Source organism: Pelobates fuscus, chromosome 7 (assembly GCF_036172605.1).
Source record: "Pelobates fuscus isolate aPelFus1 chromosome 7, aPelFus1.pri, whole genome shotgun sequence".
Taxonomy (NCBI): Eukaryota; Metazoa; Chordata; class Amphibia; order Anura; family Pelobatidae; genus Pelobates; species Pelobates fuscus.
This window is the reverse complement of record NC_086323.1, coordinates 38,310,741-38,329,478: the sequence shown is the minus strand read 5'-3', so window position 1 is coordinate 38,329,478 and position 18,738 is coordinate 38,310,741. Positions and strand designations below refer to the sequence as shown.

General features: G+C 39.0%; 1 protein-coding gene across 2 annotated transcripts in view; it reads right to left on the bottom strand.

Annotated features, from left to right (window-relative positions):
- The window catches only part of AK5 (adenylate kinase 5), a 264,357-nt gene that overhangs the window by 184,280 nt on the left and 61,339 nt on the right, over positions 1 to 18,738 (bottom strand). For both annotated transcript variants that reach the window (XR_010084077.1, XM_063427944.1), the window contains exon 6: positions 6,983 to 7,174. Coding sequence is in view for 1 of the 2 variants with exons in the window: in XM_063427944.1 (XP_063284014.1) it covers positions 6,983 to 7,174 (192 nt within the window). In the remaining variant the exon portion in view is untranslated. The remainder of the gene's footprint in view (positions 1 to 6,982; positions 7,175 to 18,738) is intronic.

Here is an 18,738-nt window from a genome sequence, read left to right as displayed (position 1 = left end):
ACACATACACAATCTGACATACATGTGTGCAATTTAATGGATATTCTATATTATTTGCGTGTGCCAGGGAGCCAAACTGAAAATGTGTGAGACTTCCAGAACCTCTGGAAGAGCGGAGACGTCGGATTCCTTCTCAAAATTACGTTATTTTTATTTTTTTTAAATGTAGACCACACATTTTCTCTAAAATTTCCAACATTGTAACATTACAATGGCAGGGACCACAATCCATATGTACCTGTAGTTATCCAAGTTAACGTTGTTTTATATTTCATATAATTATTCTCATATGTAACTTGTCTATGTGCCTGTCTATCTGCGTGGGAAGAACAGATGGGGAAATGACCATGACAACAGCATTACAACCAATATGGCAATCCTCGAATGGGGTATGTCATCCTGAAGCACTTTTGCTCCAAGATAATAGACTGCCCATACTGTGAGTGCTGCTGGATTTCTACTCACATGGGCTGAATTCTCACATGCCTATGCCTAGTGGTGATTGGAAGCCCTGTTTTATAATCCCTTCATTATTACTTCTATCTATTTCAGGGACTAATAATAGATAGGCCACCCCCAAGCTGGCAAAGCAACATGGAGGTGGATTCTAGTGGTCTGTTGGCCACATAACAGCTGAACCTTCACTCCTACTTGATATTTCCTATCCTAATGTTTCTAATACCCCACCTCCTATAGACTGTAAGCTCATTTGAGCAGGGTCCTCTTCAACCTATTATTCCTGTAAGTTTTCTTGTAATTGTCTTATTTATTGTTGCATCCCCCCTCTCAAAATATTGTAAAGCGCTACGGAATCTGTTGGCGCTATATAAATGGCAATAATAATAATAATAATAATAATAACCTTATTCTACATATTCGCCTTATTGAAGCCGATATAATCTATTTAGGAAACCCAAATTTAATTTTTTTTCCTATAGACAGTTAATGCTATGATTTTGTATAATAGATAATGGGTGTTGATTCCTGGTGGCGCAGACAAAATGTTCGAATGTTTTAGCTCCTTCAGAGGCTTCAGAGATCAAGGAAAATATAGAAAATAGCCAGTAGCATGAAAGGCCAGATCTGGAGGACTCTGGGACATCAGTCAAGAAAGGTCATTAGTGCATTCTGACAGCAAACGGGAACAAAGCACCAAGCAACAAGTATCCCTAGACTTTTCATAGACAGGTCATCACTTCACAGCGCAAGGCATGGCATGGAGACATAGAATGATTAGCAAGATGATTGATCTGCACAATATTCACACAATCTAAACAGAAAATGTCACTATAACAACATGCAAACTACTCCTAGATTTGATCCTATTGAAAAGCATGATAAATGTGATCACACCACATGATGTCAGCTACTATGTTACAATTAATTACCCACACAAGCTGCGCCATAACAGTGCTACGTTTATACATATCGAGTGTGCTATACATACAGTGATGGATTGTGAAATAAACTACATATGACAGAAGTGGCTTTATTTCCAGCACCACATTCTAGTCTAGAAGTCTCAAAGGACATTTCTCACGAGGCTTCACCATTAGTGTGAGATTCTCTGAAATCCATTCATATTAACAAATGTGACTATTTTCTCAGAACATGTGCGTTTTCTTAGAACTTTCTTGGCAAAGGTTTCTTTTCCCTTAGTTCTATTGCTCATAATTTCACATAGCATAGGTGGCTTAGAGTGTGGTCTCCTTAGACCTCCCAACCTTTGAGCATTATTAACCCCTTATGGACACAACTTCAGAAATAAAAGGTAATCATGACAGATTATTTCCGTCATGTGTCCTTAAGGGGTTAACTCAGGACAGGGGAACAGGCCCAATGGAGGGGGAGGCCCTGTGACAAGATGAAGTTCAGTAATACCCTAAAAATGGTTGCATCAGCTTACGAAGCACTGTGAGCATGGGCTGAATTCTATAGTAAATTATCTGAGTGAGCGAGTCTAATGATGTGATGGCACTGTAACTGGTGTGGACAATTCCTTGGGATTCTCAGATGCAGGACATGGGGGGGACTAACCTGGGATAGAGGGACAAAAAACTAAATTATCCAACGGGATCCAGAACTTTTGTGAGGCATGACACAAGTGATTCTCTTAAGGACAGTTGGCTAGTTCAAATGACTCCCTAGCGCAAGTGGCTGTAATGACAAGAATAAATAACTTTTTGAGTTAATCCCATATTTGCTATGGTAATTTGAACAGCATCACATACCACGCATACATTGTGCTAGAAGAATTATTAGCAAAAGTAACAAATAAATAAATCTACAATACATCTCACCACCTTCACCTGTCAATCAATTTTAAAGGTGCAGTACAGCCTAAGGAATAGGACATGTATTCCTAATGATACAATGTCCCTCTACCTAGGTGTCTCTCCCTCACTGTGAGGGTTTGGAAGGTGAGTTTTCCTTACTTTTCTTCCCTCATTGTGCTGATCTTGCCACACCTCCCTGGCTGCAATGATCTCAAGCGTAATAATCTCAGCCAATCCTATGCTTCCGAAAAAGGAAAGATTGGGAGGCTTGTGTGCATGAGCAGTAAAATGCTTCACTGCATCACCAACCAAATGCCTGACTTGGTTCTCACAACGGAAGTACCTCTAGTGGATGTCAGAAGGGCACTGCAGGGTTAAAACTAAAGAGCCACTGCACCCAAACCACTTCATTGAGATGAAGTAGTCTTAGTGCCTTTAGTGGGCTTTTAACATACACAACTATGCAGATGGCAGAGCACTTAATTTTGAGGACTGATTGAAAGTCGAGAAGCAGAAGAACCCTCCTGCTTACCTTCACTGCTACAACGGCACATGCGCAGCAACGCACTGTAGTTGGTGTGATAATGCCTGGAGGCTGGAGCACACAGGACAATAGCCTCGAGCTCTGCCAAAGCATTATTTGAATACATATGCTTGTCATTACTCTGTTCACACACTGACAATTTTAACATCATAGAGGACAAGTGCCCAGCTTTGGGAAGCACTGATTCCCAAGAATTAGCAATCAGATACCATGTGGGTGTAAGGTGGGAAGGAACAGCATCATAGGAGACACTATTTTATTTAAAAGAGGCTAAGCAGTGTAATATATCATTTATATTTAGCATACATTGCATATTAATTACATAGTGAAATATTTATTGGAAAAGTCTTGATAGGTTTTATAAAGCAATGGCAATTTTTGCCAACATCACAATCTGGTCCCTAAAAAAATGTATTGCCAGCCGAGATTGTACTGTTTATTTAACACTGATATTTACATACAGTCCAGCTAGCTCCCAGAACAGGGGACTCTTTCCCTAACACAGATGACATTTATTTTAGCACAAAAAAAAAAAAAAACTTTTCCCTTAGCAGAGGAATTTTGGTTTTTAATTATTTTGTCTTCTCTTTTGCTTAGCAATACAACAGCTCATGGCATGACAGATGTAAAAATGTTTAACATAGTAACGCATTTTTCATTCTATGGGGAAATTAAACTCAAGAGTCACTGAAGCAGTAAATGTAGTTTAGTTAAGTCCCACAACAAATCTGTAGCATTTTTCCAAGCAATCCAAGAACAAAAGAAAATCTGTCTAATTGCATTGAATTGTCCCAGATAAGAAGCCTCGATTTTATGAGAAAGGATTGGAAGTCCATACTAGAATAGGCTGCAATGTGTTGATTGTATCAAACTGATTTCCATGCTAATCTACGTGTGTATGCAAGCATGAACTTTACTCTCTACGGACCTGACCTTTCGCTAGTACACTGCCCCTGGCTTTTTACTTGTCACTCACGGGTTATCTTTATATGATTCGCTACTCTGTCATTCTCTTCTTAATCTAATAAATGTATCTCCTCTCTATCTCGTCTCCATTAACTGCAATTCTCTTGTGCTCTCTTGACACTAACCGTCTTCCTTTACCTCCCTTATACCATCTGGCAATTGTAGAAAAAATAGGAGCATTAATAAATAAAAAGTTTCTATTCTCATACCCTTGTTTGTACAATAGTTCACCAGTTCTAAGCAATATTCTTATTGTACGTCTCATCCTGCAATGGAATTCATGGCCATTCGGGGTTCACAGGGAACAGCACTATAAGTGATCCCCCCCCAAAATTGTCACAAAGAGCCGATACGAAAAAAAAAGCTTGAAAAGCTGTAAACATGGTGACCGTGGGGGAAATGTATAGCTATATTGCTGACAAAGAAGTGGGTCAGAGTTTTCTGACTGGAGCAATCACCATAGAAACCAAAATAATAAGCAAGGACATTCCACTGGTTTCCACGGTGATTGCTCTACTTTTAGAACATTGTCCCACATTCCTGTTAAAAATATCCTACGTTGCATCATTACAATAGGATGACACTTTACAAACTGTCCGGTATTTTCTACAATAACATACTGACCTTAACATTTAATCTATACACCTTTCTATATTGTTATATTTACACTTAATGTAAAATGGTAACAGTGCTACAGCTGCCCACAAGCATAAAAGTCAAAAAGAATGCTAAATCTATAAATCTCTTTATTTAGTCAATTCTCACTTAATTCCTGTAAAATTGGAACAGTGCTATGGCAGCCGTTATGCATAGAAGTTAAAGAGATAGGCATAAGGCTATGTTAGCTATAAGATAAGGCCAGGGACTAATGAAAGTATTTAGAAAATTGGGCAGACTAGATGGGCCAAATCTGCCGTCACATTCTATGTGAGAGATGCAAGTGCACTTGTTTCGGCATTTAATAGGTGTCTGCTCTGTATGCCCAGTTAATGGTGCTGCCTTTACTTCTTTGTAGTCACCAGAAATCTCTGTTTAGTGAATAAACCCCCCTAGAATATTTAACACCTCTATTACCTTCTTGGTCTCTAACCCCTAACCAAACATGCCACAGGCAGAGACAAACAACACGTGACATCACTTATATTATCGGTAAGATTGGAGATTTTGGCCGTTTTGTCAAACTATCAGGTGTCCTATGTAGACAGCAGCGTTGCATTATGGGAAGCCTGCCCACACACTAAATGTGATCAGCCTGTTGTAATGTATCAGTAATGTTAAATCAAGCAAGCCTGCGATATTTCAGCATCAGACATTTATACAGAATGTACCTTTACTTCCCAGATTGTCCCCCAGAACAGATGGTGAGAAATAACAAGACAAAGATGAGTCACACATCATTTAGAGGAATATTTTACATGACGATAGCAGAAACTCTACTACAAGTTTAACTCCTAAAAGCAGTAATTGAGAAGATGACCCCAGGCTCGATGCAGGGTGCCAGATTGGAGCCCCTTCCTAGAGCCCTGGGCTTGGTTTCTGTGGATGTTGTGTATGTGGTGGTTAAATGTTAAATCGCAACCCTTTAAGTCTATTTAGAAAGCAGACATCCAAGAGTGTCCAAATCTACATTAGTAGCTTCTATCAAAACGGAAGCACAGGACATGCCAAATATTATTAAATAATACCGGGCTTTCATCCTTGATGGCACGATTGCAATTGACATGGTCCTGTACTCTAGAAAGGGCATTTATAGTTTTATGGACCCTCAATTGTCCAGTTTTGCTTGATCCTTCGTAAACCTCAAACTATGTTTCCAGAGATTCTTCCAATCCCTATGTCGATCATATGGAACACGAGTCACGAGAAGTTAGCTTAATTCCCTATTACACCTCAGTCACTCCTATATCTCTATTAGGTATTACATACCTGTCGCTGACTGCAGAGAAGCCCCCATTATTCATTACCTTCACAATACTGTTCTTGTTTTCAGTATTTTTACTGTTTGTATGTTACAAGGGAAACACCACCTTCACAACCCAATAATATTCCATTATTCACACCTGGATTTATTCCTTACAAATGCAAGTCTCTGTAGGGTAGGGTAAGATATATCTCAATTGCAAAAATATGTTGTTTCAATCTTAAAGACACATTTCCATTTGCTACACCTTATTATAACATTTCTTCAAGCACTGAAGTCAAAGATGGTGAAACAATTCCTTATTTAATTCTTAATCAAACAAAACATTTGCCAAAAAATGTAATGCACACCACACGTTAAGTATTTTTTTTTTTTTAAGTATTGTTTCTAGTATCTATTGTGTATAAAACAATTTTTTTTGTAAAACGTCATTGAGGAAAAAACAGTTCTTAAAACAACTGAGGTTGGCTGCACATTTAAAGGAACACTACAGCGTTTAGAATACAAATGTGTATTTCTAACACTATAGTGCCATAGTCCCAGTTTAGGTGATCGAGCCCCTGCTTACCTTTTCTCCCTGGCAGTGCCGGCCTCCTCCAGAAAACTTTGCCTCTTTGTCTGAGATCATCGAGATTGATGATCTCAGTCAATCCAATGCATCACAGTTGCAAAGCATTTTTAGGTTAGTGCGCATGCGCGACAAAAAGGCACACTGCACCAATCAGATAGTCTCTCTGAGACCACCTGGCAGAAATAGTGGAGTTTTAGCCTACGATTTCAGAGGATGTATCTCTTGTGGCTGTCAGTGTGAGTCACTAGAAGCAGGTTAACCGTACAATTTAGACATTGGTGTTCCTGCAAAGTTGCAACAGGGGGGTAACCCAGATCATTTCATTAAGATGAAGTGGTCCGGGTGCCTATAGTGTTCTTTTAAGAAAAGTAAAATAATGTGTAACTGCATAATTGAAACAACAAATATAAAGTAGACAAAAAAACTTATTATGTAATAATTCTATTTCTGCAGAGAGTTAGACATTTACAGCATTATCCATATTAATTAAGCAATCCTTCATTGCATGACTCAACATTTACGTATATAATATTGCAGAAATTCAGCCTTAATTAGTGTGGTTTAATATTGGTGAAATATAGGACACTCTTGCAATTGTCATCTTTTGGCAAATAAGAGAACAAGAATCAGTAATCACTTCAACTTCAACTTGTGGTGAACCCCAACACGAAAACAAGACACAGTTTGTTGTTCAGATGACATACCGTGATTATAAGTTCTTTTTCCTGGAAGTAGTTGACCAGCGGAACCGCGTTCTGATTGAAATTTGTTAGTCTCCTCTGTACGGCCTTGAGATTATCATCTGGTCGACCATGCTGTTCTGCCCGGTTCTGTAAACGCTCCTTCAATTTGTGGTTTGCACAGGCAAGGTACACCACTAAATCCGGTGTGCAAATCTATCAAAAAAGACAAAAATAGTCAGCGTGCAATAGACCCTGAAGGAAATTATACAACATTTTTATACAGTCTAATTTTAAATCTGATTATCAATAAACTGCATATATTAGGTAGCCAAATAGTATACAAAGACAATAATGTAACACAAGGAAATCTGCTGGTTGTGGTCATTGGAGAGCTTTTCCAAAAGGCAGTAACCTAGGGTGGGCAACCCTAAGTAAGGCTGTCTGTTGAAGACTTGTTATCCTTATCTGTGCTCCTCAGTTAACTTCTGTACAATGTACTTAATCAACGGCTACTAATTGCTGTTAACACAACGCTTTATCAAAATCTCAGGCACACTTTAGTAGTCTAAACCCCAGTTTTTCAACCCGTGGTACACTTACCCCAGGGGGTACACGCACCAAAGGAAGGTAGTACGCCAAGAGGTGGCCAGCTGGTCACCTTAGCCCCTCCCAGGAGGTGGCCGGCTGGAGGAGAATAGAGGCAGCAAGGGAACTCTACTCTTCTTGATCTACCAGCACCGCTCCCTTGCTTGCTCTGTGGTGATATCAGGAGCCAGGTTATAAGGTCACTCCAGCCCCAGCATCACTAAACAGTGTTTGAGGGAGTACTGCTGGAAGAGCACGAAGAAAACACGGCCACAGGGAAAGGACACACAATGGACCCCATGGAAAAGATCCACTCCAGCTCTCCCAAAAGTGGGAAGGATTGGAGGACTCAAACAAAAATAATAAATACAATAATCTGTGAGTGTGTGAAAGAATATGTATGTATCGGTCAGGATGTGCCCAATCGGTGAGCGTGTGTGTCAGTGAGTGTGTCTGTCCATGTATGTCAAATCAGTGAGTGTGCCTGTCAGTTAGTGTGTATGTGTGTCTGTCAGTGAATGTGTGTCAGTAAGTGTGTCAGTCAGTAAGCGTGTGTTCGTGTCTCTGTTAGTTTTTATCAAATCAGTGAGAGTGTTTCTCTCAGAGAGTGTGTTTGTCAGTGTTTCCTGTATTTATGTGCGTCAGTTTCCTCTGTGTTTAAATGTGTGAGTGTCCTCTGTGTGTAAATGTGTTTGTGAGTGTCCTCTGTGTTTAAATGTGAGTGTGTGTGTGTGTGTATGTCAGTGTCCACTATGTGTATCTGTTATGTATGTATTATATTTTCATTCTGTGATGTTTATACTTCAGATAAATAGTTCATACACTCCTACTTCCACACATAATATTCACATGTTGACATATTGCAATGTTTTGTAGACCCAGGACATACTTGAAAACGAGAGAAATCTCAATGTATCCATCCTGGTAAAATATTTTATAAATACATATTCTTGTTCTTGTTCTCTAATATGGGATTAACTTGAATATCAGTGTCTACATGTTTCATTTGGAAATTAAATCAACAGAAATGACTTTCTCAATGCAGGGGTATTTAGGAATCTTTTAGACCTGGAGGGGTATTTCTCTGTAAAAAGGTTGAGAAACACTGGTCTAAAAAAATACCTGGACTTTAAATAAATATCCACTTCTAGATTTCCCTGGGGATTGGTCTGACGTATAATCGGCTACAATTAATTACATTCCTCCACCTCTATAAGAATTAAACCTAGTGGAACAATAAATCAATCCTAAATCATGAGTTGCTAGGACCAGATGATACTGCAGGGTCAGCCTGAGTCAACAGAAAGTGTAGAATGCACTTGAAGTGTGTCATAAATCCTTCACGCAACATGCACTCTATAAAGAGCCGAACCCGTGAGCTGCTTGTGAGAACAGTATCTGGAGAAGCACATTCAGTTAGTATTATTGCCTCTTCTACTGTAAAGGGTCACAAGCCTAAACATATACCTCAGTATACTCTTCACCTACTTACATTACCCAGTTAACCAGTGTGGCAAACCTAGCCACTTAAGACTGTATTCCTGTGATATTGTGGCCCTAGAGACTGCCTAAATCTATCATTATTCTAGATTCTGTTTTGTATGCAATAGAGAGCATTTGCATGCTAGGGGCACGAAAGCCGCAAGCATTCATATGGTAATTTCACGAACAGTGAATTTCAACACTGTTCGTGAAACGAATAAACTACCGAATGGGAGACCACACAAAGGGGGTTGTGTGTCTCCCATTAACAGTTGCAACTATGTATCTACCGTCAATTAACGCATTGCGCGGGTGGCCACCGTTCGTATGCGGAACACGTGGCGGCGGCCATCTTTGTTCACGAAAGCCCAGTGGTGTTTGGTCGTCGAGTGCCTGGAACGTAAATCGGCTACTCGGCTTCACGAACACCGCTGGACTTCCAGACCGTTCGGGCAAATTATTCTTTCGGTAAATTAACGTACATAGTCCATTGTCATATTGCAATACATGTTTGTGTAAAACTCTCATTCGAATGGCTTTGCTTTTCTAGCGCAGGGATCTGAGCGGTATTCGGCTAATTCAACCTATTATTATACCAGTTATGGAATTTAATGTGAAATTGTATGTTTTGCTGTACGGAGAGATAATGTGATTAACAGTACATTCTTGCACAATTATCCCTCCAGTACAGCAGGACATGATGGGAAATAGTCTTGCAGGCTAAGTTCCCCACACAGTCCCTTGAAGTAAAACCTGCAATGTCAATAAAGAAACCCCTTGCATGGGGACTTGCATAAATACTGTGACCGTGGAATAAAAGCTCAGTTGACTCCCAAACTAGGTGTCATCTAGTTCTTGGGAAAGAGGGATATTTACCACGCTACTTGTAATTTCTATGCTGATTCCTGACTGCCAGAGGAGATACCGTGGATTGTACTACTACTCCGCTACAACCAGTGTAAAAATTATTCACAAATCAGTTCGGATTTGACTCCATTGCAAAGGAAACTAGTTACTCAGAGAAAGTAGAGCCTACAGGGTAAAGAAAAGATACAATGACGGTAGTATCAGAGAAAACAGGGGATAACTCCTAAAATTCCAAAGGAAGTACCATTATTAAGGATAATACGTCTCAGAGACCTTCAAAGTCCTTAACCAGTTACCTCACCCGGTGAGAGTGTAGGCTTCACAGACCTACATCACTAACTACAAAGATTTACCGGAGCTAATCTTTAAAGTCTGTTAAAGCAATTAATTAGGTGACCATGCTAAAAAAACATCCCCAAAATTAAGTGACCTCATAGTACTGAATAAAAACCAGGAGAACAGCCAACGCATTTTGATGCATTACCACAAAAGTATCCCAGCAAGTAATAATGTAATAGCATACCTAGTCTTTTGTCAATTTGCATAATACCGTATCACTTTATAATTACTAAAACTCCATCTTTACTTTGTGCTATACAAATTCCCCACACATGCACAGATTAAAGATTCTTTGTATATTTATTTATCTTCTTTGTGTCTACATTTAGTAAGACACCATAACCAAATTACATCCCACATCCACTAGCGTTCCCCGTGGTTCCTGATGCCATTGTGGAGAAAAATGATATCAGTTAATTATACAGTTTAAGTTACAGGGTTATTTACTAAAATGAGAATTCAAAGTAAACGACGTTATAAATAGATATGCATCATGTATCTATATATATATATATATGTAAAGCTATATAAAAAATAATAATAATAAAAAAATATATATATATTTTTTTTTAAAGTTCTACAAATATATTTATATAATATTATTACATAAGTCATTTTATTAATTACAATTTTAGAGACCTGCCTGACAACCCAGGCAGAAAGTTTGCAAGCCCTATATTTAACCCTGTTACTTTCCAGGACACCATAAAACCTGTACATAGTGGGTACTGTTTTACTCAGGAGACTTCGCTGGACACAAATATTAGTGTTTCAAAACAGTAAAACATATCACAACAATATCATTAGTGAAAGTGCAGTTTTTTGCCTTTTTCACACACAAACGGCACTTTGATTGACGATATAATTGTTGTGATACGTTTCACGGTTTTGAAACACTAATATTTGTGTTCTGCGGAGTCTCGTGAGTAAAACTGAACCCCTGGTGTACATGTTTTATGGTGTTTTCAAAAGTTACAGAGTCAAATAGAAGGCTTGCATTTCCTTTTTTACACATTAAAATCTGCCAGATTGGTAATGTTGCCTTTGATACTGTATGGTAGCCCAGGAATGAGAATTACCCCCATGATGACATGCCATTTGCAAAAGCAGACAACCCAAGGTATTGCAAATGGGGTCCAGTCTATTTCAGTAGCCACTTAGTCACAAACACTGGGCAAAATTAGCGTTCATATTTGTTTTTTGCATTTTGTCGCACACAAACAAATATGAACGCTAACTTTGGCCAGTGTTTGTGACTCCTAAAAAAGACTGGACATACTCTGGGTTGTCTACTTAAAAAAAATATGTACATGTGAGGTGTGATTCAGAGATTTATGACAGATAACAGTGTTACAACGTCACTATTGATACATTAAAAAAAATTATGGGGGCGGGGCCTGACCGCCAAGATGGCCGGACGCACATGCTGCATGCTCCGGTGGCAAGGGGCATAATCTGAGCCCTCACGGCGACCTACCGAGACTAGAATTACATACCAACCTGAGGGGGATAACCAGCACCAGAAGCGACACCTAACGGTACGCGAAGCATGCATCTCCGACCACAGAAACCGGAGCAGAGCAGCAGGGCCTACCGGTCACTGAGTCTAATGGACCACGGGGGAGACGGCCGCTCTCCTGGGACCATATTAAGCTACGACCTCAACATGGGCCCCGGTTCCCCCCCCCCTGGACCGGTGGGGGTCATCCCGGTATCCACCAAACCAGGGCAAGCGACATCACAAGCCCCGGCTAAAATCCGCAGCTCGAGCAACGCGGCCAGTGGGCCTCTCAAGATGGCGGCCGCGACTCAACGGCAGAAACGCGCGCCAGCCCAACCAAGCAGCCAGAGTAGCTACACGGCAGAGCAGTACGCTGAGAGGCTAGACAAGCTCTTCCAAAGGCTCTGGGAGCGACTGATACTGCGCTGTAGATGGGAACCTCCCGACCCGGTGGGCACAGTAAGGAGGGACAAGGAGCGGAGCTGGCATGGACCCGCAACGGGCAAACCACGCAAGGCGACAGTCGCAGACCGCCCTACAATCCTTCCCGGGCTGAAGGCCTCCAGGAGGACATCTCCACGGCACCGACCACACCGCCAGAAGCCCGACCGTCGCAGGCGACGGCAGAACATCCGAGCTCCCCACGGCGCCCGACAGAGGGTGGACCCGGCCTCGACTAGGAGAGCACGAGTCCGTGGACAACAGGTGCTGGCCTTCATTCCGGCCTGGGGCTGGAGCGCTCCTTCCTTGCACCAGCGGCTCACCGGCCTCTCGCTGACCCGTCCGGCACATGGCTCAGACTTTCCCAGCAGGGGTATTGGCTGATAGATGGCCTGTAAGCCCGCAGCCCCACCACATGCCGCCCACAACTATGGACTCTTGGTGGACAATATAGCAGGCAAATTGTTGTAAGGCCATAACTGTTTGGATCCAGCTTTACTGAGCATTTAATGTTTATGTCTGTTCGTATATAATGTTACTCTGACGACCCAAGGCACCAACTTTTCAAAGTATGTACATAGATAGGTCACTATAGACTAGCATGTTTTTCTAGGCCCAGCCTTACGGTTGGACTTACAGTGTAGATCTGTGTCCCCAGCTAACGTGCTTACTCCTCATTAATGATGTATAAGCAAGTGCAGTTTCAGCAATATGCTAATATACATACTTATACGCTACAACCGAACCTAACTTGAATGACAATATTTAAATCATATAAAAAAATCAAACCGTGCCTTAACTTTAAGTCTAGCACCTAGTGAGCTACTAAGCTACAGAAATAATCCCAGATCAGCATGTTCCAAGTTTTCTCTTATGTGGACGTTATTATTAGACTAATTAATATGTAACTGCTATGCCTAATGTCATCCTCACCTCCGACATGACTTGCTTAGGCATGTTTACTACTCTAACACACACTACTTACCCTTTGACTCCACATGAGTTCTCTTTAACATTTATGTGCGAGACGTTGTTCAGCCTGGTTATACTTACTGTTTAATATTTAACGTGTACCATACTCTGATACTTAAAAAAAAAAAAAAATGTGCAAAGTTTCTAAATGCCAACCAATGTTAAACTATGACTGCATAATTGTCTGCACCAGTTGTCGTGGCAGTGCAAACGTGTCTGTCCTCTATATGCACGAATAAAATAAAGATTGACGAAAAAAAATTAAAAAAAATTATATTTCGAAACAGCAGTGTCCGACTTGTACTTATAGCCCTATAACTTGCAAAACAAAAGCTAAGATTATGTTAACATTCGATATTTCTAAACTCAGGACAAAATTTAGAAACTATTTAGCATGGGTGTTTTTGGCGGTTGTAAATGCGTAACAGTTTCTGGTGGTCAAAGTTAGAAAAAGTGTGTGTTTTAAAAAAAAATGTTTATCATTTTATAATTTTTTTTATAGTAAATTATATGATATGATGAAAATAATTGTATGTTTAGAAAGACCATTTAATATCGAATAAAACTGTACATAATATGTGTGGGCACAGTAAATGAGTAAGAGGAAAATTACAGCTAAACACAACCACTGCAGAAATATAAAAACAGCCCTGGTCCTTAACGGTAAGAAAATTGAAAAACAGTCTGGTCACTAAGGGGTTAAAATAAAAGCATCCCTATAAACGCATGCATATAAGTAAATAACTTAGTTTCAGTGCATCTCTTGCTCCATTGGGCAGTCATCTTTAAATTCACCTTGTGGAAAGTACTATTTAAATAATCACAGCCCATGCAGGAAACTGAGAGTTCGTGCTTACATGCCACATGGAAGCATTTTGAAAAATGGGCTCTAAACCAATTTCAGCTGTACAAATAGTTCAAGGTTGGCAGAAATATGGAGCTTCCTACCAGAGGGCCTAAAGATGGCCGCCCTGCCAGAGCAATGGTAAGCCAGGAGACTCACAGAAAATAAGCATTTACTTATACGTATGAATTACTAAATAAGGCACACACAGACTGCAATGTCCTATCTTTTATTTTTAATATTAATAAAAAAAGTATGACAGTTTTTCTTTAAATATACATATAGTCGAAGGCAGATTTGCCACCAACATGTTTTGTGGACAAAAACCTTCGATCCAGTACCAGCACTTTACTTAGTCTACCTCAATACAAAAAGAAAGCATCTCGATCCTCCTTTTCCTACAGAGCATCGCCATTATGGAATGACCTCCCGCACACTTTCAAATCTTCCCCAAGCCTAAAGTCCTTTAAGAGATCCCTCTCTACATACCTCAAAACAGAATGCACCTGTCATGGTTGATTATATATTTCCTACCTGTTCTATGTTAAATTTTGTATATATTGTGTATTAATATTGTTTTTGTATTTTTTGTACCATAATGTATCAATGCAATGTTTTGTGGACCCAGGACTTGAAAACGAGAGAAATCTCAATGTAGCTTTCCTGGTAAAATATTTTATAAATAAGGAAAATCACAAATTCTTGCACTGGGTATTTTAGAATTAATCTGAATCAGGATGTTAGTATTTGAAATGAGATCACTGTCATCAATCCATCTTGAACGGTCGCTGTTTCATGTGTGGGTGAGCAGGTAATGTGGGTGACAGCATTTAAAGTGGTTTTTAACGGGATTGATACGCACAATGACAAACTTTTTAAAGTGCACGCTATAATTAGTCTATATCGGGAACCAAGATTTCAAAATTTGAAACCTCTCAACTAACTTTATCTCTGTATCACTGGTGTGCATAAACAGGAAACACAGAATGTTGTACGCTTTAATCTATGTACTGTAATTAGTGTACATCGGGAGCTAGCATTCTTTTCAAATATTTTTATGGATATATTTTTCAATAACAACAATAATAATAACAACAACAAAAGAAAATTTAGCACTGCAATCAAACAGGGGAATATAAATGTATGTTAACATCCATTGATATGTCATATAATATTGCAAGTCAAAATGAACATGTCAATAATAATGAAAATATTTTAGAAAGAGATGATCGTCTTTTTAGATTATTTATATCAACGTATTAAAAAATTAATATCAAAGTTAAAATAAACTAAAACAAAGGTCTGGTCAGGTGGAAGTCAAGGAGAATTCTAAATTAGATCACCCTAAATATGTAACCTTATCTCTGTAATAAGATTGTTTGCAAACAGGATATACAGAATGTCAGCCTTTCAATGTATGTACTATAATTAGTGTGCACCCGGAGCTAGCGTTCTAAATTAGATCACCCTAAATATGTAATCTTATCTCTGTATTAATACTGTGCACAAACAGGATATACAGAATGTCAAACTCGTTCAATGTACAGTATATCATTTAATCAGTCTGGATCAAGGTCTACCATACTAATTTAGATCATGCATCACATATACAGAATATTTGATATGATTTAGTATTAGACCTGTGCAGCATTTTATATGACTTTACAAAGTCACAACGCATTTTGGATGTCAAGTCCTGCTTTTCATGTTTTAAGGACTTTCTTAAAGTCTTCTGTGTTTTTACCTAAAGTTTCAAGAGTGCTCCAGGTTTGAGCTACCTGTATTGCCACTGAATTCCCGGTATATTTTTATTTAACATAGGTGGCATGATAGTGAGTGTACATGATGAGCACGGAGTACTGAATTTCTAATTTAATGCCAACATAGCTGGACTGGGAGCATAGTTGACTCTGGGAATGTTTCAATTTCAGTTATTTTGCCCTTAATCTAAATTCCCTTTGAATTCTCACTTTAGTGAATAACGCTCAAAGGCACTTGACTTTACATTTTACACCCTTTTTGTTCCAAGCAATCTCCCTTGACAAGCCAGGCATTACCAAGCTATGCTGCGTATATGGCAAGCTCAACTCAACCTAACATGGATAAATATATACAGAGTAAGCAACATATACACAATGTTCCATCACATAAACATAATCTCATTTAAAACATAGTGAACTCACAAAACATACAGAGTAAAGTCAAACATAAAGACCGCTCAAATCAGACATATTGCCCAGAACCACAGACACAATTACAATTATTTATATAGTGCCAACATACTCTAACAAAACATACGGGAACAGTAGATGAACACATACAACTCCCATTGTACAGGCAGCCCCCAAAATGCACCTACACCTCCCCCTTTGGAAATATAATTGAGACACACACAACTAAATTCAGCCTAACTCACAAACAACTTCAATTGTTTGGAGCTTTGGTAATGTCTCTGCTTTAGAACTGGGGAACCCAATTTATATCTCAGCTAGATTGACTTATCAGGAAGTATCCTTAAACAAGATGCCTGACAATATATGTCAGTTCAAATCCTCATCAATTGTAAGCTAATTTGAGCAGGGTCTTCTTTAAAATCTTATTTTCACCTTTCTATGATGGTAAATAATATGTTAGTGTTATTTAAATGTCAATAATAATAAGCACTTGCAAACTCTCTCACATAAGATCTTGTTTAATTACATTATACAATGCTCATGCCATTGTACAGAATACTGGTGAGACCTCACTTGGAGTATTGTACTCAGTACTGGAGACCGTATCTCCAGAAGGATATTGATACCTTAGAGAGAATTCAGAGAAGAGTTACTAAACTGGTTCATGGATTGCAGGATAAAACCTAAAAGGAAAGGTTAAAGGGTCTTAACATGCATAGCTTGGAGGAAAGACAAGAGATATGATAGAAACATTTAAATACATAAAGGGAATCAACTCAGTAAAGGAGGAGACTATATTTAAAAGAAGAAAAACTACCACAACAAGAGGACACAATCTTAAATTAGAGGGACAAAGGTTTAAAAATAATATCAGGAAGTATTACTTTACTGAGACAGTAGTGGACGCATGGAATAGCCTTCCAGCTGAAGTGGTAGAGGTTAACACAGTAAAGGAGTTTAAGCATGCATGGGATAGGCATAAGGCCATCCTAACTATAAGATAAGGCCAGGGACTAATGGAAGTATTTAGAAAATTGGGCAGACTAGATGGGCTGAATGGTTCTTACCTGCTGTCACATTCTATGTTTCCATGTTTCCTAAATAATAATAATAATCTGGGCAGTTTAGACAACATTGTGAACTAACTTTTAACATTATCTTTTAATGGAAATAAATAGTCTTACATTAAAAAAAAATTACAAATGAAAAGTAATTATATACATTTTTATTCTAGTTTAAAAAACAACAACCTTATCTTAAACACAGTAGCTCAACCATTGCATTACTGAAAGTGTCATATAAACACTCTTTTTTGCAAGCAAATGTTGCTTGTAAAGATTTTACAAAATCAGAATAAACGAGATATAATGAAGGCCGAGTTTAATAGCAAAAGGCTCCAGGCGTGTACGATACATAGCTACCGACGCTGGTCATAGAAGCTTCATGCTGCGTTCTAGCCAGCCAATGGCATTTTATTTCTTGGCTTTAGCTCTCTGATTTCATACCACTTTTATTCATCCCAGGATTGTCTCAGACTGAGCAGTGGCCTAAATATTCTGTGAGCATGAAATGGGTTTTTAAATGTTCTCCTGAGCAGCAGGCATTCGGCAGCAAACTGGCAGCGCTTCATTCAAATAAACACTGGAACAGAGGGTCACATCGAAGAATTGATATTTACACTGAAGATTCCGTACTACTTTCATGTGTTACTGAATGAATAACACATTCCCTACAGCTGTCTTAGGGTCGTCTTAATAAAAAGAACATCTGATGTCACAGTCGGGGTTGGTTTCTAATGATAAAAGGGCCTAAGGCAAATTACTTCTGGGGAATGCGACTTTATTTAACATATTAAAAGCCTCAAGCTTGCCTTTCAGGTTCTGATGAGTCATATTGAGTAAATAAACGACACAAAATGAATGTGCAAAAATATATAATTATCTCTAGGATCAGCAAACAATATCATTTGAGTCACTTCTTGGGGATTTAAATTCTCCATGATGCCATTGTTTCCCACTGCCTGCTCTGTAGCTCCTCCTACTCCTACCAGGCTTTGATTCCGAAGATGCCAAATGATGCCAGGACTAGCAGCAATAGTGCACCTGTTTGGACAGATAATCCCTTTCCTTTCCCCACAGAAGGAGGGAAGGGCAGATGTTCAGGCACAAATATGTTATTATAAATCTTTCCATTTGACTGCAGCATTATTGAGGTGCACAACTGAAGCACCCTTAAAATGTAACTGTTGGATATCATAGCTTTGTTCACTATAAATCATTTGATAAGTATATTCATGTTAAAGGGACACTATAGAATACCTCCCTAGTGTCCCTGTCTATTTGTGGCCCATATCCCTCTATCCCTCTTTTCTAGCCTAATGTCTCTCTTTTCTACGAGCTCTATATTGTTGGTGTGTCAGTGTATAACAGAGCTCCACAGCAATAATACTCACAGTTATGTGACTTTAAACTATAATAAATCTGTTTAGAAACCAGTTTATGTAAATGTGATATATACTTTCTGTTCAAAATTATATTTCAGTTGCATAAATTGAAATCTGTAAGTCACCTAC